Source organism: Triticum urartu, chromosome 5A, assembly GCF_056163025.1.
Source record: "Triticum urartu cultivar PI428250 chromosome 5A, HENAU_Tu73, whole genome shotgun sequence".
Taxonomy (NCBI): Eukaryota; Viridiplantae; Streptophyta; class Magnoliopsida; order Poales; family Poaceae; genus Triticum; species Triticum urartu.
The window spans coordinates 77,719,394-77,739,753 of NC_141877.1; the positions used below are offsets into that span (position 1 = coordinate 77,719,394).

Consider the following 20,360-nt stretch of genomic DNA (forward strand, 5'->3'; position numbering starts at 1 on the left):
GCATTTTGAAAGAAGTAGGACTAAAGTGACACTGCCAAGAAACTTTTAGGAACTCTAGTGTATTTTTCTCGCCTGGCGGTTGGGACCTCAGTCGGCGTGGCATCGGTTAACGCGCCACATGGGCAGGTCAGCGAGCGCTTGTGAAAAAAGGACCTCGTATGAACCACTTACTAAAGAATTAGGACCTAAAGGTGCATTTTGAAAGAATTAGGACTAAAGTGACAAAACGACAAAACTTTTAGGACTTCCAGTGCATTTAACTCTTTTCGAATCTCTGCTAGATCTCCTGCCGACCAAACCGGCCGAGACAGCTGACACTGAAGTCTGAACACGTCGATCTCGCGTGCTGCATGTGTGCCGTTCCACTCCAGCTGTCGTACTTACTGATTTTGTTTCTTCAATTTCTCATATTTGCTGATCTAGAATGATCTTGCACCTCCGCCAATGCCGGGAGACGCCAAGGGAAAACCCACCGAAGTCGTGCGGTCGATGAAATCCAACAAAGGGCGGCGTCAAAGTCGAAGATAGATTTTTTTTTCAACTCATGCTTTCAAGAGTAGATTGGAGGATTTATCATTTATCCCCGTTAATTCCGGCGTAGCATCTATACTTTATACATGTGGTATATGTGAGTGTATGCGTTCTTCCTCTCTTTTTTTTTTGAGAAAGTGTATGCGTTCTTCCTGTGATCGACTATAGAAGGAAGAAAAGTTCCAAATTTCAGGCCAAACTTAAAGCTCGACGAGAAAACCCGGATAAAATGTTCCGTGCGCAAAGTATGCACATGCCGGGGCCAAAATTGCTGTACAAAGCTGGCTACACATGGCGGCCAGCGATCGCATCGCATTGCCTGCCTCTGCCTATTCGTCGTCCCTCCTGTCGATGAAGCTCAGGAGGAACCCGCTCACGATTCTCCTGGCGATTGGGTTGGGTATGTGGCGGCACAGCCGGCCGTCCACGTAGGCGACGACGCCTGAAGCCGCGAACCTGCCAACCGTCCACAGCCTGCCCTGCTTAACCAGGGCTCCTCCGCCGGACGACGATTCGCCTTCGTCTTCGCCTCCAGTGAGTTGTCCCTTCACTTTGGTCGTGGCCTCCGCTATGGCCTTGGTGGCCTCCTGGTGCAGCAGGCGCACCGCGAAGCTCACAAACAGGTGCTCGCACAGGGTGAGCACCGTCGGCGCAATCTTCCACTCCTGCAGGCAGCAACAGGTCCACATTTGTTTTCATGTCATGTTCCTCATCTGAGATATAGAATAAGAGAGCCCTCTCTGCCTCGACATTAGCGGTTTAGTGTCAATAGAAGAAACTTACAGGCTCATTTCGCAGACGGCGCCAAGACCGAACCGTAGAGGCGTCTCCTTTCAACAATGCCTTGCTCACGAGAAAGGCCTTCACGTTTTCCACAATTTCATTTATGAGAGCGCTATTCGGTGGTAGATTTTTTAGGAAAACCTGGAAAGGCAAAGTGCCGACGATGATGAGAACATGCGGTGTATAGAGAGCAAAGGCAAACAGACACAAGGAAATGAAGTTACCAGGTCATCAATCACCCTCACACGAAGGTACTCTTGTTTATACATGACATCCAGCATGGCTTGCAGGTACCCTTCGATGTATAGCTGAGCAGCGACAGAGGGCATGTTTAGAAAAAATAGTGTCATGTCGCAGTAAGTTGTGAACATAAGCCATAATAAGCTTCGAAAGTAATAATAATACTAATTAGGCAGAACCTCATCAAGTCCAGGGCTATGATCAAGTTTGATCTTTCTGTCTGGACCACCCTCCATTATAGCCTGCCCTAACACAGATGGCTCCATTGCCAACCTCAACATGCCTCTGTGGAAGCCGGTAACCTACGAAAGAGGAAAATTGCTTTATACTTTTTATTTATGACTGCAAGGCAGAAGTCCAATGTCCTGTGTAATCACATGATTCCTTTCAGAAAAGGGTGGACTTGGCAGGAGAGAGCAGGGATGTACGCCTGTACCATTCCATTTAAACCATTTGTTTCTGCTCCTTTCACAACGCTATCTGAAACTTCCGTGATAGCAGCAAAGAGAGCATTTGAACTTGCAGTTTTAACCTACAGAAGACCCAACATTAGATTAATCCATTAAAGGTCATTGTGGATCCAGCAAGTTTCAGAAGCTCACAGTTTTCCCAAGGTCACCAAGGTACCGCTTTGTTCCACCTGATTTCATATTTTTGCTTATAAACTTAAACATGCCTGCACAAGCCACAAATGAGGAAAGTCACAGAGTATTCTAGAAGAATCAGAAAATAAAGCCATAAATTTATGTCTATATCGAAGTATAAAATAGTCTAATTTTTAGATGAAAAAGATAGATATTATGATGGTGGTTGCCTAAGATAGTCAATGTTCCAACATAGTTCATGCCTCAGAAGAACATGCAAAGTCACGACAGAAAGAACCTCGAATAAACATCACAGTTAAAGTTTTGGCAGCAGACATCATTCAAAATAGGACAGGACCCTATAGATCAGTAAAAGTATCTTCTTAAAAAGAACGTGGATCTTGTTTGAAAGAATAATCCGATGATACTACAATTATCACGAATCTTTCTCCAAAGAACACATAACACATTTTACCTATGGTAAGCCCAGGGAGGTTGAGTGAGCCATCAGAAGGGTCAAAGAAAACATCAAGAACAGATGAAGCCGAGTCGTCAAACATCGAGGCGAAAGATGGAGGAAGCAACGAGCTTCCCTTTGTTACATAGATTGCCCTCAGGACATACCTATTATCAATTACTCCAGATTAGTCTTGTGTTTGGATAACCAAAACTGAACAGATAACACCATAAGAAATGGGAAAAAACAGTACAGCCATAGCTTTTGGACAAATAATCGTTGATGTACCATGAATAATGCTGGGCACATTTTAAAAATAGCTCACGGAATGTAACCAAAGCATGATTTAGGAGAACACCATTGAGCTCCACCGCTGAATTACTTATCTCGGGCACCTAGGAAAAGGAATAGGTAGAACAAAATGATTTTAAAGAACTAAATATGAATTGAGCACCAAGGAATAGTAACTCGAGAGCTGCTTTAGAAGTACCTTTACAACACTGTGCAATAGCGCTCTCAGAGCCTCTTGAGAAGAGCTGTAAGATGTCTGTGATCTTCCAGGACGAAAGCTTGCAATGATCTTTAGACATCAGATTCATAAACAAAACCCAATCATTAACTCAATATTAAAACTATAATGTCACAATCAAAGAAGATAAACAAAAGGAAAAGCAGGGCACCTTAATTGGATGTACTTCAAATTGTCTAAAATAAAATTGTGTGCTCGGTGTACCAGCAGGAGCAAGGGATGTTCTCCAAAATGGTACAAGCTTCATTAACGTTTCCTCATCAACCTTCAGATCAATCGGCTGTGACATCCTTTTTTTCGTTAGAGGGCTTATGATTATGGCATTTTGTAGTGAACAACAAAGGAACCGACTATAGAAACAAAAGAAGTACTCTAAGACCAGAATCTTCCAGGTATTAACAAGATGTAAGCACACTGATTTCATACCTGCAGAATTATGGAACAGTAGTGGACTTGTTTGACACTGGAATTCGATGAATTTAGTACACAAACTATACGAAGAATATTTTCATTGAGAGCATCACCCTGAAGCTTGTTCATCCTCAAAACTGATCCGAAGGAAGCTCCATCCCACTTTTCATCCACGTTTACTGACTGCAAGGATTTCATGTTTCAGAAAATAGAGCAAGTTTTGTTTCCACCCACACACAATCAAGTCAAATGTGGCGATCAGCATCCAGAATTAAAGTTACAAGGATCTATACTTACATAAACTGCAACATCCACATTCTTGTGTCTATCTGTGATAACTGAATCAGCAGATACACGCTGAAATGTTGCCATTAAGATTGTAGAGGGTGACTGAAGCACTTCGTCGCTCTTCGACAAGGAGAAAATTACAAGATAAAATAAATCAAAATAGAACTGCAAAAGTTAGAAATGATATCGTCATGCTCAGGCTGAGTGAACTTAGAAGAGAACAAACCTGGCCCTTATCAAGAAGATGAATACACATATAAGATATTCTGAACTGTGCATGTGCTATAGGCCGTTGAATTTTCTCAGCTTTGGGATTCTCTGCCTGTTCACATATCCGTAGAACTCTGGTTAAACCATCGGCATATACTTCATAGCCAATCTTAAACACCCTCAGTCCAAATGAATCATCAAATCCTTGTTTTTCTGAACTGAGTCCATTACTAAACGAGAAATCCAGATTGAGCCTGCTTCGCATCTTCAAGAATGGCTTCCATGGACTGATCTTATCAATTTTAATTTCACGGAGTGCTGGTGTATCTGTGGAAAATCAATCAGCAGGTTAGAAATATAATTAAAGAACATTGTGAGCAATTAAAAACAGTGTATGAAAGTTGATAGGGCCTCCAACAGTGTATCGGGTTTTCACCCATGCTCCGGTACAATGATGAACTCAAGAAGGGAGAAGTTCTATTACTGAAAAAAAGTTGATGCCCGCATGGGTAAACTAAGGCTCCCTAGTCTGTTGTTCGATCACTTGTGCTCTTCTGCGATTATTCTCTGTATAGTCCCTTTCTCGTAAATATACTGCCAGGGCCTTGTATACAATTTTCCCCTTGAGAAAACGAAAAATGGGCATGGATAAACTCTAGACTAGATGAGCTGAGCCAAGCACGTGCAAAAACCTAAGCACTAGTATGTACTAGAGTTAAGAGAAATATCTCACCAAATAGTGAAAGGCCTCTTAAGACGAGAATTCATGAGAATAACCAGACACATATCAACAACAATGTTTTCTTAACAATGAATAATTGTGTTGCACACCATTCTTAAGCCTTGTTCGGCAACGATCTATGGAGCGGAGCGCGCGGAGCTCGGTTCTAATCGCTCCCTAAATTATAGCCTGCATGCCACTCCGCTCCGAACCGGAGTTGCTGAGCGGAGGGATGCCGAACAGGCAGTTAGATATGGGGTTCATTTGTCTCCAGCATTAGCTTATAAGTAAACAAAAGCATAGATTACTTGGTAGGCATCAATATTGTAAATTGTGATATATTCACACACAATGTGATACGATAGATTGCTAACGTTTTCCACTCGTATAGATATAAAATTCACTTTCCATAAAGTAAGGTTCACAAACATCTGTTTACCATTCAAACACTAACTGGTGGAGTAACTGCTAGCTCGGTGCTCTATTCATTGATATTTCGAATTCGTGCTTTGCAGAGGCATGCAATATTTCAGTGGTGGAGTAGTGCAGCCCTTTGGGGACAGTAATCAGTTTCATAATTACTACAACCGGCAACATAACACATTTATCAACAGAGGTAACTCTTGGGAATTAGGATATAAGAACTTGCCAACAATGCGCACAACCAACTTCCGGGGTAAACTCGAGTCATCCCATGCATACTGTTCTGATTCTTGAGGGCCTAACATATCTGATTCGTCTGAATCCTAGAAAGTCCAGCGAAATTCAAGATTTTATCAATAATGTCACAATACATTGTAGTTCTGCTGATAAGATTATATCAAAGAATCTAGAAATATACACATACCTTCTGGAAATACATGATAGATGCTTTATTCAAGCAATTCTCTACCCGATATGGTAGTGCAACCTTTGGTGGCTTGGTGAAGTGTAGAACAAAAGATGTATTCTCTTGAACAACATCAACAGAAGCAAACTGTTTCAGCTTCCCGTCTTGTAAAGTGTCTTTGTTAATCCCATCTATTACCATATCTTCTGATCTTCTAAACTTCATAAAAAAACGGCCGATTGATGAAACACAAATTGGTCCAGACCAACCATACCCTGTTTCTTTTGGACAAAACTGGATAAAAATGAGTGAATCCTCGGATACATTTTTGTGCTTCTTAAGAAACAAATCAAAGTAGTTTCCTTCTCGCTTTTTTCCAGGTTTCCATGTCTGTAAGGTAGCCCTCTGTTTAGCTTCAATTGTCAATCCATCTATGTCATCCTAGTCAAATGACAACCAAATTCATGAGTACCAAATGAGACTGCAATCACAAACCAGTAAATACTTGTCAGAGCAAAAATGAAACACCTGAACAAGACATTGGCGAACAGCAACTGCAGCAGCAGACTCATTTGAGATCACATATCTTGGCACGATTAATACAACTTGTGATGACACATGCAAGCCATAAATAACAGGTTGTAAAGACATGCCGAAAGCTGCCATCCGATGGGGAAATATATCATCGTGGATCTCAAGAAAAAATTCAGTGAAACCAGATAATGCTTCTAAATCAATAAATGCTTCTGATCCTTTCTCGTCATGCAGGCTTATTCGCAGTTTATTTGACCTGTCATGTGTCAGATTGTCAATTTACATAGTTAAACATGTTTGCAGACTTGGTGCCAGAGAAGGCATAGATAATCACAAACTGCTCTATATAGGCACTACAGATAAACCAAATGAACACAATCCTGGCTTTCCCATACTTGCATTTACATAACCAAATATCATCAAGACATAGAGCAATGTGGCAATCTTTCTAAATCAGAAAAAATACAACAACAACAACAACAAAGCCTTTAGTCCCAAACAAGTTGGGGTAGGCTAGAGATGAAACCCATAAGATCTCGCAACCAACTCATGGCTCTGGCACATGGATAGCAAGCTTCCACGCACCCCTGTCCATAGCTAGCTCTTTGGTGATACTCCAATCCTTCAGGTCTCTCTTAACGGACTCCTCCCATGTCAAATTCGGTCTACCCCGCCCTCTCTTGACATTCTCCGCACGCTTTAGCCGTCCACTATGCACCGGAGCTTCTGGAGGCCTGCGCTGAATATGCCCAAACCATCTCAGACGATGTTGGACAAGCTTCTCTTCAATTGGTGCTACCCCAACTCTATCTCGTATATCATCATTCCGGACTCGATCCTTCCTCGTGTGGCCACACATCCATCTCAACATACGCATCTCCGCCACACCTAACTGTTGAACATGTCGCCTTTTAGTCGGCCAACACTCAACGCCATACAACATTGCGGGTCGAACCGCCGTCCTGTAGAACTTGCCTTTTAGCTTTTGTGGCACTCTCTTGTCACAGAGAATGCCAGAAGCTTGGCGCCACTTCATCCATCCGGCTTTGATTCGATGGTTCACATCTTCATCAATACCCCCATTCTCCTGCAGCATTGACCCCAAATACCGAAAGGTGTCCTTCTGAGGTACCACCTGGCCATCAAGGCTAACCTCCTCCTTACACCTAGTAGTACTGAAACCGCACATCATGTACTCGGTTTTAGTTCTACTAAGCCTAAACCCTTTCGATTCCAAGGTTTGTCTCCATAACTCTAACTTCCTATTTACCCCCGTCCGACTATCGTCAACTAGCACCACATCATCCGCAAAGAGCATACACCATGGGATATCTCCTTGTATATCCCTTGTGACCTCATCCATCACCAATGCAAAAAGATAAGGGCTCAAAGCTGACCCCTGATGCAGTCCTATCTTAATCGGGAAGTCATCAGTGTCGACATCACTTGTTCGAACACTTGTCACAACATTATCGTACATGTCCTTGATGAGGGTAATGTACTTTGCTGGGACTTTGTGTTTCTCCAAGGCCCACCACATGACATTCCGCGGCATCTTATCATAGGCCTTCTCCAAGTCAATGAACACCATATGCAAGTCCTTCTTTTGCTCCCTATATCTCTCCATATGCAAGTCCTTCTTTTGCTCAGAAAAAATACAAAATGAAGAAAATATTCATTTGAATTGACACATCTGCAAAGGTCCACTAAAGCTGTTATGAAGTCCTATGGCTGGAATCAGCTGGTTCCGATTTTCTCAGTCAGTTGCACGAACTACAGTAATTATTCTCTACTGTTTTACATAGAATGCACAGGTTGTTAGAACTAAAGATGGGGGGAACTTAAAACCTTGATAGTCAACTCAGGTCCGGCCAGTTCATGCCTTTTGGACATGGATTACAATAGAGAATGTCCCTTCAGTATATATATTTCCCTGATGTTTTACCAATCCCAAGAAATTATTGCAAAAATAGTACTGTTTGAGTTAGCATTGTTAAGCTTCATGCACTAGCCAATGCAACCAAAAATCCAAACTGATGGAAAGGGCCAGGCAATCCACATATACACTTCAACAGCCCCTCACGTGTGAGGCGGGAAGTCAACACGTGAATAGACTCAGAGGTATGGCTCAAGAGGGCTATACGTGGACACAGAGGGGGCAACAACATTTTTTAGATAAATTGTGAAAACTAGGACTTGAACTCAAGACCTTAGGCGCTGATATCATGTTAAGCTTCATGCACTAGCCAACACAACAAAAAGTATGAACTGATGGAAAGGGCTAGGCAATCCATCAACAAGCATTATGACAGCACAACAGGTAGCAATCAAGTACGGAAATTATTGACAATTTGCAGAGACACTATGATATAAACCCGGAACTAAATGAATGTTATACCAGCTCTAATGGATTGCCTTTTGTGCCTGAGCTACTGGATTACATCAAGGATTAACAAACAAATGAACAAAACTCAGGGTGATTGCTTGCTTACTTTGTAAACCAGGAGCTCATTGACATTGAGGGCAAAATACAACCATTCTGTGGAGGAAGATTAATATTGCCTTTTCCAATTTCAAACCTGCAATAAATCAGCACCATATGAGCAACTCTGCAAGAATGCTTACCAATTATTTAGCATTACATTCAGCATCACATACGCGGGTAGTGGTTTTTGACCAGAAGCTGTGCACAGCAAGGGGTAGTCACTTGTATTTTGTAGTGTATATCTTGTGAAAAGAGCAACCTGAACAATCAAAAGATCAGTCATCAGGTACATCATTTTGATATCATCAAATTTTGTAAAGCATGCAGTATCAGCAGATATCACTGGAAAGTGAAAAACATAACGTCGCCTCATTCTACCTCCAGCAAGCCTTTCTCCTGACGCAACAGTCTTAAAGAAGAATGAAACTTCCCAGGAACAAACTCTAATTCTAGATCAAGGAATTGAGCTCGAGCTGTCTGCTTTTGCATTCTCTTGGCCCAATCGGCACTATTAGCTGCCTTGGACTTTGAACCATATGAAATTAGTGTGACTGAAAAATTAAACATGGCAGGATTCACATAGAAATAAGCGCTTGAACCACTTGTAATTGTTGCCTCCTTTCCAATGAGGCCAAAATTATCGTCTCTGGTATTCTCTACAATATCATAGTACAAAACACTAAGTTAACATAGCATTTCTTTTGTTTGCTTTCTTCAACAGTTAAATGCTAATAGAATAAGACTTTACCCGGTTTGGAGTCAGTCAGAAGCACATGTATGTCTGTCTGCAAGAAATTGTACACTTGAACAGTCGGGTATATAAAAATTTCTCTTTGCAGCTGTAATGCCACTGATGCACTCCTGCCAGACACACGAGTACCATTTGTAGGCTGCAAAGGCACATCTCTAGCCAGAGTATGAATCAAAAAATAAAGATCCGTCACATGCTGACCATCAACGGAAACAGGGCAACTCAAAGAACTGAAAGAAGACTTCATGGAATCAATACTGAAGGCTTTTCTTATGTTGTAATTAAGTTTTTCTATAACACCAGATATGCGAACTGCTTTTTCACCGGTTATGTCTTCTGACCATTGGAATAAAGTTGCATGGCTCAGATTTGAGTGTTCGGACATCTCAGGTCTAATTGACAGCATAAAATTTCCTGAAATTCGAGAACAATAGTTAGAGAAGTGCCCCTCGGAGCTACAGAAATAAAGAAGAAACATATTTGGTTGTTCGATAAAAGGTGCAACCGTAAGGAATTGAACTACGTACAACACAAGATGGCATATTTCGTGGGGATGAGTATGAAGTTCACTACGCATGCATTATCCATATCACGCTACTATGTAAGTCATAAATGAAAGTTACGACCACTGTCCAGGGCAGTATTATTGTTAGAATGCACAACAGAAACCATTGCACAAATCATATTAAGAAAGCAGACGGAGACTCGCAAAAAAAGGAAGTTAATGTCTGAAACAGACCCGATAGTTATAGTTTGGACAAAGGAAATTTACCAAATTATATAGATATTAAGAACATTTTATCACCTCATTCCTACATATTTTCTTACACACCAATGCAGTAAGTCATGAGATATTAGATCACACATAGCAGATGATAATGTTATGCCAAGGAAAGGTACAGTTACTTGCCAAGGGCTAGAGACATCAGCGCTTTTTTGGATCCTCCAGATAAATTCATAGCGTCAAGTACTCCAGTAGATTCATCAACCATGTCACCGCTTCGAACTGTGACAAGCGCAGCCTCTTCATTCTCATTTTGTGGCCTCTGAAACCGAAGTTCAAGGGGAAAGTCACTCTTATTATATATCCTCAACAAAGGTTGGACTGAAAGCGATAGACCTTCCTGCAACTAGTCAACAATTAACAATGAGAAAACACGATCATGAAATATTCAGTGGCTAACATAAAATACAGAAGCATTTGCTTTCCTACCACAGAATTCTGGGACACCTTGACCACAACAAATGGTCCAGAGAAGCGTCTTGAATCTACAGTGCTCAGAGGAACAAAAACATCACAGTAAAATACAGTAATCACTCCACAAATAAAACTGAAAGTAACTGTTAGAAGCCTAGAACATGGCTTGCCAGTCAGACTTCCGAGTCTAACAAGACAAGACAATAGAATATATACATTCCCAGTTCTTAAATGGAGAACCCATTGCCTTCAGAATGGATTGGTATCATGTATATCAAATTTTGTTAAACAGAACAAGTATATCAGGGTACAAGAGTGTCCTTGTGTACAAGTCCATGAGCAACTTTCCTTGGAAATACATGTATAAACTCTTTAAGCTGAGGTATACCACAAGATTATACCAGGAATATAGCGTTGTGTGTAAACAAGACATAGTTAATTTTAACACTGCTTATCTGAAACAAATAACCATAATCCTCTACAAGAAGAGTTCAAAGATAAGAGTCTTTGAATCAAGCAACAAAAGCCTTGAAACTAGACGATTTACAGAACAGAAATCTAAAATCCAACCCTGTGGTGTTGAACTTTGATGAATATAGTTGTGGAAAGAAGTACCTTTGAGAGACGATGCTAGGGTTCTCCATGCGTAGATGCCAGACTCATGGAGAGGAATATTGATTGGAGCAGTTGAAAATGCCCCTTCCTTGAATAAAGAAATAGAAACTAAGCTCTGATCATGTGGGCGATTATCATCAAATACAAAATTCCTGTAGTAGAAGGCAACATAAGAAGAACGTGAGAAAATAACAAAAGAGCATTGCAATAATAGAAAAGGAACCAAAACTATTACAAATACTTTAAAAGGGCGTGAAAGCCAGACTCATCAGTGCGGAAACAGTGAAGGACAATTTAAAGGCACCAAAAACTTTGGTCAAGAGCTGAATGTCTATTCTGAGAATCAGCACAAATGAGGTTCTAAATATCGAAAGACTAAAATCGCAAGCATGCTCTATAAATGTTACTCCATCTGGCTTCCTAAACCTACACCACATTTTATGATTAAACACCTGCAGGACTATTTTAGTCATACACCATTTGTTGGTGACAATGTACAGAATGTATACCTTGCTAAGATGCTGAAAAAATAAATTGTTTAGATAAGCAACAAAATGAACAGACCTCAAGAAAACTGAAGTCGACTGTTGTCCAGGAACTATTGCGTCCCCATTATTTTGAAAATGACATACAAGTGCCAGCCTTGAGTTATTCTCTATCTGCAGAAGTAATGGGTATATGCTCATAGAACAGTAAACTAGAATCCACTATGAAACTAAAATCAGAAGCATTGATGCATGGTGCAACACATAACCTCTGAAACAAAGTCTAGCATATGGTAAGCCCCAAAAATCATCAATCAAACATATCATTTCCAAGACTGTAACAATATTTATATAGAACAGTTCAAGTTCAAACCTTGCAGCAGTTAGGAAAAATAGCTGAGTTTCTCACAGCATATGGACCCATCAAGCCTAACTTCCCGACCAAATAAAGCAGCATGTCAACTGAAAGCTCATTTATGAAAATATCCACCTGCAAGAATGAAGGAGATGCAAAATCATGTTACAGAAAAATAATTTTGACTAGTTCAAAATAGGCATATTAATAAAGAATTGAACCTGCTTTAAATGAAAGAAGAAACGCAGTGGGGTCCTGCTACGTCTAGTAACTGAATCTTGGTTGAAAAATCTAAATCGTAAGAACACATAGGAAGTGATAGGTGAGATAAGGTCCTCCCTGTATGTAAGATAGAAATAACTCAGATTCCAATCTCCAACTCAACATTGAAAAAACAACTAAAAACAGCATTAGTCAACATAGCAATGACTATTGAGAATTTAGCACAACACATACCACATATTTTTGCGGGCATCGAAGTACTGCCCTGAAACTTTGAATGAACTTAGAATCCTGATCTTGGATGGGTATATTTGTGTGACAACACGGATATCATTTATGCAGTTTTGGACCAGTGGAAAAACATCACCAGTATCAAACACTTCATGCGTAATGGTAAAAACAATCTTATCAATACTGATGGTTATATGTTGTGAACTTGCAACAGTTTCCAACCTATCCATTACAGCAGAAGGCAACTCATCTTCCACATCCAAATAAGAGTTACCATCCAAGTTCATATTGGGAACAATGAGCCTTGCAACATCAGAGAATAGAGATTCATCCAAAATCTTCAACTTAAATGGATTTCCTGGCTTTTTCACAAACTCCAGTAGACCATCCACAAATGCAATGCCATAATTGTTTTTCTTGTTCACAAGATGGTAAGAACTACTTGAAATAACCTTGCAAGAATTACCATCATCTTCGTCATCCTCAAAACTATCAAACCCGAGAGGAAACAAGCTCCACAGTGAACAAGGCTTGTCAACAAATGAAGAAATTTCAACCAAATCTGATCCTTGGGAGAAACTAAGGGCCAGCTCTTTGCCTTCATCAGTTTTTGCACATAAAGATAAAAGAGAAATATATGGTGTGTCTGACCCCCATCTCTTATGGTGTTTCACCTGAAAATAGGTCAAAATGATTTTACACCCGTGCACATTTTCTACATCATCCAGTCAGCTGAATATTATTAGTGAGAAATTCATAACTGTATTATAGGTACAAATACCTTAAATAATGCATGTTCACCAGCAAGGGAATAATGGTATGCACCGACCACTTGATACTTCATTCCAATATTTTTGACTGATACATACATCTGTTGATCAAGATCTCGTATAGCCACAATTGCTCCTATTGTGACAGTAGTACATGGGTTAGCACAGTGAATTTAAGTGACAAGAATCAAGTTGATGTCATTAAGGATAACTACCATCAGGTATAGTACAATCTATATTATCCAGCTGTTCTTGCTGAGTGGTGTCACCAATCTGTATTTCCTTCTGAGTTGCAGTAGAACTCAGCATTCCATGGAAAGGAGCAAGTAATGACGAGATCATCTGCATAGATCCAGATAGTTAACTCATAGAAGAAAATGTGTTGTATATTGTATGAAAGGTAAACCCTAGACAACCTTAAATCGCAGTATAGAATGATAGGATGATCAGAGATTTCATACTGCAATGGATGAATTTCCATGTTCCTTGCAGGACATATTATATCCAAAAGTGTGTATTTGTCAAAGAAGTGGATACAAATGGTGTATATTCGCAAAAGAAGTAAATTTGATGAGAATAACTATTAAAAAAGTAATCCTGGTTAAGTGGAGCAAATTACACACAGCTGTAAATAAGGTGCTAGCCTATAATATGACATGCTTCAAGGAACAATAGGATAGCAACAGTGGCAATATACAGGTATAACCATGGAGCTTCAGTGTTGAACACAAATTTGACCAGAACTTCCAAATTCATTTTCTACAGGATCTAAAACAGGATGCTGAAGGGCTATCTCATAATTTAGCACTAGCAATTCCTATAAATTGTAGAGAAAGCACAGAAGAGCAGGAACATCTAGCTAGTATTGGTAATAAAAAAAACTACCAACTCCAAAAGATGGCAGGTAAGATTGAGAAATCACCTCAATGCTTGATAATGATATTGTCACCTCCAAACCAGAAACAAAACCGTTTCCACAATAATCACCACTTAAACACATCAAATTAGAATCTCTATCCAATTGTTTTTTCTCTATCTTAAGAGAAGTAGAGAAATGGCTGAGGATATAACTCTTATGTGAAGAAAATTCAAGTGTATGGCCTGTTGAACTTTCTAATGTAGAAGTTGAACTTGCAGGAGCATCACGATCATGGGTAACACCATTATCCGCTTCTATAAATGGAAGATATTCTTGAATTTCAGACTGAGATGTAAGAACAGTAGACTTTCTGGACCGAAAACGGGGTGCTGGCACATCTCTCAATTGTTCATGGGCACTCTTGGGCATACTACTAATAGTGGAGACTGAAAGACACTTCACCTCAAACAAAATCTTCATGCCAAAATTCAATAGTTGAAAACTTGCGTCAACTTCGAGAGTTAATCCCTGATATGTACCTAAGTGCATGGAAAGAACATTAAATTATCTGAAAAAAACAGGTTAAATTCTCTCCTTGGCAGTGCATTAAAGTGAATGAGTTTATAAGCTCAGTTACCAGGTTCATCCGCAACAGCAAGTGTAATAGAAATCCGAGATAAATCAATATCTAGACATTTGATAGCATTCAAATGGGATTCCTCACTTTGTGAATGAACACCTAAAGACACCGGTGATACTTCCCCCTGTGTATAACCGTTGATCACATTAGGGTCACTTTTTGCAGAGACTGAAGTTACTGATTCTTTGGCTAAATTTGAAGTTGCCCACACTGGGAGATCCATAAGCAGCCAAAAATAAATTTTGCAACAGAAAACAAGCTTAGCTAAGAAAATTGTTTCAAGAAAGATCAAGCCACCCTGCAAATCAAAGTTATTGAGAATGTCTTAGTATTAAAATAACCAGAAAAGGTGTTACTTGGGAACAATTGAGAGAGAATATTGATTTCTCTAACCTGGATTTTGCATTTGAAAATTTGAAGATTATCATCGATCAACAGAGAGATTTTCTGTCTACTGGGTTGATTGACTTCAGTTAAATAGTTGTGAACCCTATAGTCTCCAATATAAACCTCTGTAAATTCAATTTCAATAGAATAGCAAATTCCCAAAGAATCAGAAACACGACCACTTCTAGATTCATCTTCCATTTTCACAAGGGTCAAGCTATCTTTAGTGGGCCCAGCACGCAGATGGAAGGTGCATTCTGTTATAATGAACTGGTTCTTGTTATACGGTAAACTACTAAGCATAGTTGTGTATTCAACTTGGTTCTCGAATACCACAGACTGAATTCCGGATAAACTAACAAGGATGTCTGTACATTGTCCACCAAGCAGAAGTTTCAAAGAAGAACTTCTGATGCAGAACCCAACACCCAAAGCTAACATATCATGCAATTCCTGTGTTGTTATTCCCTCAAATATAGGAGAGCTGCTGATGTAGTTTATGGTGTTGTTGACAAAGACGGCAGGATTCGGAAAAAGTCCACCACGTGAAGTACTAAAGATGATGTATGTTGGTTCCACTTCAACTATGAGTTCTGTATGAGAGTCAATTGATTCTTCCTGGGCAATACGATCAATGCCAAGATCTCTTGTGCTCCCCACCACAGTTTTATTGCAGAACGATGCTAGCCTTCCAATAAAATCTTGGGAATACTTAACATTAACCAAGTCAGAATTCAATGCCACCAGATGCATACTTTCAATAAGCTGTAACGATGGCATACTGTTACTGACCACAACAACGGGCATAGGATAGAATACCAAGCACAGAAAAATTAACAGCAATGGGAATAGAACTAGTTTTTTATTTGTCATTTATAATCTGGAATCTGACATGATTCTGCATCCAAGTCGTGCACAATTCAGCTCTTGTATGACTACACATCTAACAATTGCCACAAGTAACAAAATATCATAGGTCACTATGTTTACTGAAAAAATTCTACAAAATGTCCTTAGATTCCATAACGTTGAAAAACTTATAACTTGTGCACGCACAAACCTGGCAAACAGTAAACAATTCATCCATGTAGAACAAAGCTATGCAACCAACAATTCCTCCTCCTAAGTTCATTGACAGAATGTTTCTGTCTGCGAAGAAGGAATGCACATACTTCCTGGAAGGTGCACATAGAAAAGGATTGTCAACAGAAAAATCTTTGACGAAACACACTCGACTCATGATAATTCAGGCCATGGCAGCTAATTTTTGATTTAAGAGTTAATTGTAAAAATGCTGAGCTTCAAGTGTTGAGGAACAATTTTAAAATATATAAAAGAAACTAACAGTATATTCATTGCAATTTCTTGGAATAGACGCTATTTCACACAACTCTTAAGAAAACCATTTAAACCCAATGCCTCATACTAGACCCCAAAAGTAACAGTTCAGATGATGTACTAAATCAAAATATTTTCAGATTCATAAGTCCATGAAAATGAAGATTAAATTATACCTGCCTGTTGACAGTTGGAAATTGGCCGACATTGGTCCAAATACATGACACTGATGATTGGTCTCTAAATTATCTATCAGGAGAGTTAGATTAGCCAATTTGAAGTAAGCATCCAACTCAATATTCTCTGGATAAACATGTCTTGCACTACTTCCGGTTGCAGGATAAACAGGTTCTTGCACCTCCTTCATGCAAAATGTACTATGTGATTCCTTGACATGTGAATTAGATCTCGGTGGAGTAGATAGAGATGCTGGCCACATGGCACATTCAACATATGCCAGACTGAGAACTATGCAGGATGTCCTGCTATTCATCCGAGAAAATAGGGGCACATACTTATTTTTGCAATTTTGCAACAAATTGTTTTTATCAAAGGATAACCGGATACTGGGACCAGCAATCAGTGCTTCAATCTGGAGGGTATTTCCTGGAATAGCATCTGACATCACAATATTCATTATCTGAGTGAATGATCTCAGTTTATCAAGAACTCCACTTGCAGGTGTTATAGAGGCACCAGGAATCGGAAGGTTTGGTATATTTCTGTTTAGCTCTTTCAGATGTTTGTAATGCATGAACTGTCTATGCAGCATATAGGTAGATGAAGCACACTGATAATCCAAATCAAGGTTTAGTTTACCGACTGTAAATCTGCATTGGTGAAACCCACTTATATTTTGGTAAGGATCAACAACGTATGATTTGACTTCAAAAATAACAGAAGGCTTTTCATGATGTATCACACCAGATTCATTGTATAAATTGCTGATTAACATCCATTCCCTCCACAGTTTCTCCATACCACTCCGTAGAACAGCAGTGGACGAACCATCACTGTGGGGAAATTCATCAGATTGTTTTTCGGAAAATGGGTGCATACTGGCAGAATCACTCCAGAGGATCATCTTTGAATCAGTGTCTTCGGCAAACTCTGCAGTTTTAAAAGATGAATTCCTCCCAAGTGTGTTGCTATTATCCGCTCGTGACAACTTCGGCACACCAGCGAGAAAAACCTTCAGTTCTCCAGCAACAAAAAACAGCGATTGTGTGATGCAACCAGCTGAGTAAAGTAAGCATGATGATTTTATCACCAAATGTATCGAAGGTAAATCACTGTGATAACTCTTGCTTCCATTGTTTAACTTTTTCATGCCGATGGAGTGATCAGCAATAGGTAACAGGATTACAGAGAGTTCTCCAAGGTGAATTCCGAGCTGAAACTCCATGTCTGAATCATGAGAGAAACCAGGAAAAATGTGTGCACGGGATCTACATGTTTTGTTTCCAGAATCCCTAGCTCTGAACACTGACCAGAATGCGAATACAACAAACCTCCATAAATATAAAAAAGGAGAGAGAATTTTCATTATGGAAGAAACCAGAAGCGTTTTTGATGATTCTTGTTTGTTCTGTTGCTGTGATATGGCAAGTTTTGAACGGGCAGCACGTCGTGCTCTAGCAATAGCTTCTGCAGGAACTTTCTCCTCCAACTCAAGAACAATTACCCAATGATCTCTGATAGCTCCCAACATTTTCCTGTTCCTTGACACCCTACCACAATTCTTCTTTATCACCTTGTCAGAGGGATATCCGACTAATGATAACAACAACACATAAGCATGAACATAGTGCTGCCAATAAGTAGCACAGCTTAAGGCCTTGCTTAAAGAAAATCTGTGGCCTACTATTGGACTGTCAAGCTTTTGCATAGCAATTTGCCAGAGCTCCCTACCACTCCTAGTCTTGTAGTGTTCCTTTTGACTTGTAATGTCCAAAATCACCATCAACGAAGGAATAGCTTTTGGTGAAATTTTGCAGCATGCACTGGGAACATGGATGCTAAAAGCAGCAAGTTGGAGATTATCCAGTCTAGCACAAGCAGATAAGCCTGTAAAAGATGCAGTGCAATCTGTACAATCATTCTCCTTCATCACAAACTCAAAATCATTACATTTAACAAGAAGGTGATTCTTCTTTATTGATGATATAGAAGAGCCAACTAATCCTCTGAACAGAGAACTGCGAGAAACAAGCTCAGGACCTAACTGTAAGTCAGTTGCCCTCAATACCAAAACATGGGAGCCATCAAGATACCGAACTTGTATTGTGATATCATCAATCCGCACCTGACTACAGTTTAGAAGTACACTGGCAAATCCCGAGGTAAACTTATCTTCCAGGGAGCTAACTAGACCTTCAATCATCTCATGCAATATTTCACCCTAACAAATAGTACAAGGCACAGCTTTTGATCAAATTTGTAAGCAAGCATCGTAGTAATATAACTAAAAATATGAGTGCTAGTGATGATTAACACAGAAGGAACTTTGCATACAGAAGCAGTCTGTCTAAATGACTGATTAGTGTAACCTACAAGTACAGAAAGCATTTTTGAAACCCCACAGTTACGTAACCTAACCATAATATACTTAGCATCTATGTATTAGCATTGCACAGATACATCGAGTGGGGTACCATCGGCAGTAAGTACACGCGTTAACTTCTTGCTTCAGCAGTCACATTTTTGTTCCAGCATAATGCAGGTGTGGTACATGTCCTTATCACTAAGGCATGTCGAATTATCACCTCCACTGCAGAGAATTGACAGGAAATACAGAAGCGCTGGCATACATCCCCTAGAAGAAGAGGATCAAAGACTCACAATCAAATGCGAGCATTGGCATGCTAATCGAAACGCAGGTGCTTTGTGATCGACAGTTGTTTCGCATTCTACAGAGATTAGGACTTGAAAATAATTGTGGCTGGGCATAATGCAAGCATGAATTTTGTACCTGAGGGTCAATTGATGCAATCACTCTCTTCTTCTCCTTGGATACCCATTCCTTGATGTCTGGCCGCTGCTTCCGCGGTGCAGGCTCCCTTCAGGATTACAAAAAAATGACGTCAGACCTCAGACAAACACAATGCCATATGTAATGAACACAATGACATCATACGTACCCACTGTCTCCCTGATACTACAGCCGCTACTAATTCATTGCCACGATAGCACGCGGGAGCTGCGGGGCAAGAGGATACCTGAGGGTGAGCGAGACGTCGACACCGCGCAGGACTGCGGCGAGCGCGGGGGCGCCCCAGGGCGAGACGGCGAGCTCGACCTCGGCGACGGCCGCGCGGTCGACCCTGGCGGGGAAGGAGTCCGGCGCGGAGAGCGCCGCGGCGCCGAGCTGGAGCCCACGCGCGACGGCGCGGGAGCGGAGCGGGCCAAGCTCCACCCGCAGCTCCGCCGGGTCAGCCACCAGCCACGGCCGGAGCGCGGCCAGCAGCCGCGAGCGCGCCGCGTCGGCGAGGCCCATACGGGGATGGTTTAGGCCCGGGATTCCATGGATGAGGAAGCGCAGAGCGGAGGATGCTTCGGAGGTGAGGTGATCGGGGTTTCGAGTTCGAGAGGCGGGGGTGAGTCCGGATTGGAGCGGTTGGGGGTTTGGGGGGCCGGGGAGGTTTGTCGGCAGGAAGGCGATGTTTTGGATCATTTGCTGCCTCGCCTAGTTTTTTCTATAGACAAGTTCATTTTAGAATTCTGTTATGGAAAATGTTAAAAATATGATGTCCGACGACCAGACTTTCCATGCAAAAACAGATAAAATTGTCATGTTTATGTATAGGATTTGCCATATTATTAGTCATGTAGAGTAAAAAAAATAACATGTTGCATCGAATATGTAGGATCCGACATAGATGGAGTTCATATCAGATTTATCCGTTGT

At 40.6% G+C, this 20,360-nt stretch overlaps 1 protein-coding gene across 5 annotated transcripts; it reads right to left on the reverse strand.

The window, feature by feature from the left end:
- Nucleotides 1-625: 625 nt before the first annotated feature.
- On the reverse strand, nt 626-20,085 carry LOC125507942 (vacuolar protein sorting-associated protein, putative (DUF1162)). 5 transcript variants are annotated; one of them, XM_087525552.1, is made up of 36 exons: nt 19,672-20,081; nt 19,425-19,512; nt 16,630-18,854; nt 16,176-16,290; nt 15,122-15,880; nt 14,726-15,026; nt 14,152-14,627; nt 13,445-13,571; nt 13,241-13,365; nt 12,463-13,133; nt 12,228-12,345; nt 12,025-12,141; nt 11,731-11,825; nt 11,167-11,318; nt 10,567-10,622; nt 10,264-10,399; nt 9,351-9,767; nt 8,981-9,258; nt 8,776-8,861; nt 8,610-8,696; nt 6,112-6,373; nt 5,602-6,024; nt 5,404-5,500; nt 4,050-4,360; nt 3,833-3,943; nt 3,551-3,718; nt 3,276-3,404; nt 3,086-3,175; nt 2,884-2,990; nt 2,614-2,762; nt 2,157-2,230; nt 1,991-2,086; nt 1,734-1,856; nt 1,539-1,622; nt 1,315-1,455; nt 626-1,196 (listed from the first exon to the last, which is right to left on the reverse strand). In XM_087525552.1, exons 1-36 carry the CDS (start codon nt 19,947-19,949, stop codon nt 861-863), a joined length of 9,408 nt encoding a protein of 3,135 aa, XP_087381678.1. In that variant the 5' UTR covers nt 19,950-20,081; the 3' UTR covers nt 626-860. The 5 variants fall into 5 exon arrangements, 4 of the variants coding, with proteins under 4 accessions (XP_087381678.1, XP_048528434.1, XP_048528433.1 ...); XM_048672477.2 differs by having other exon boundaries at nt 10,264-10,477; XM_048672476.2 differs by having other exon boundaries at nt 10,264-10,483.
- Between the last annotated feature and the right edge of the window lie 275 nt (nt 20,086-20,360).

Coding starts and splice junctions, on each gene's coding strand:
- LOC125507942 (XM_048672476.2), bottom strand. CDS start 19,949: ATGGGCCTCGCCGACGCGGCGCGCTCGCGGCTGCTGGCCGCGCTCCGG. Junction 19,513..19,671: donor GACGTCTCGCTCACCCTCAG/GTATCCTCTTGC, acceptor GTAATCCTGAAG/GGAGCCTGCACCGCGGAAGC. Junction 3,405..3,550: donor ACTGTTCCATAATTCTGCAG/GTATGAAATCAG, acceptor AGGATGTCACAG/CCGATTGATCTGAAGGTTGA.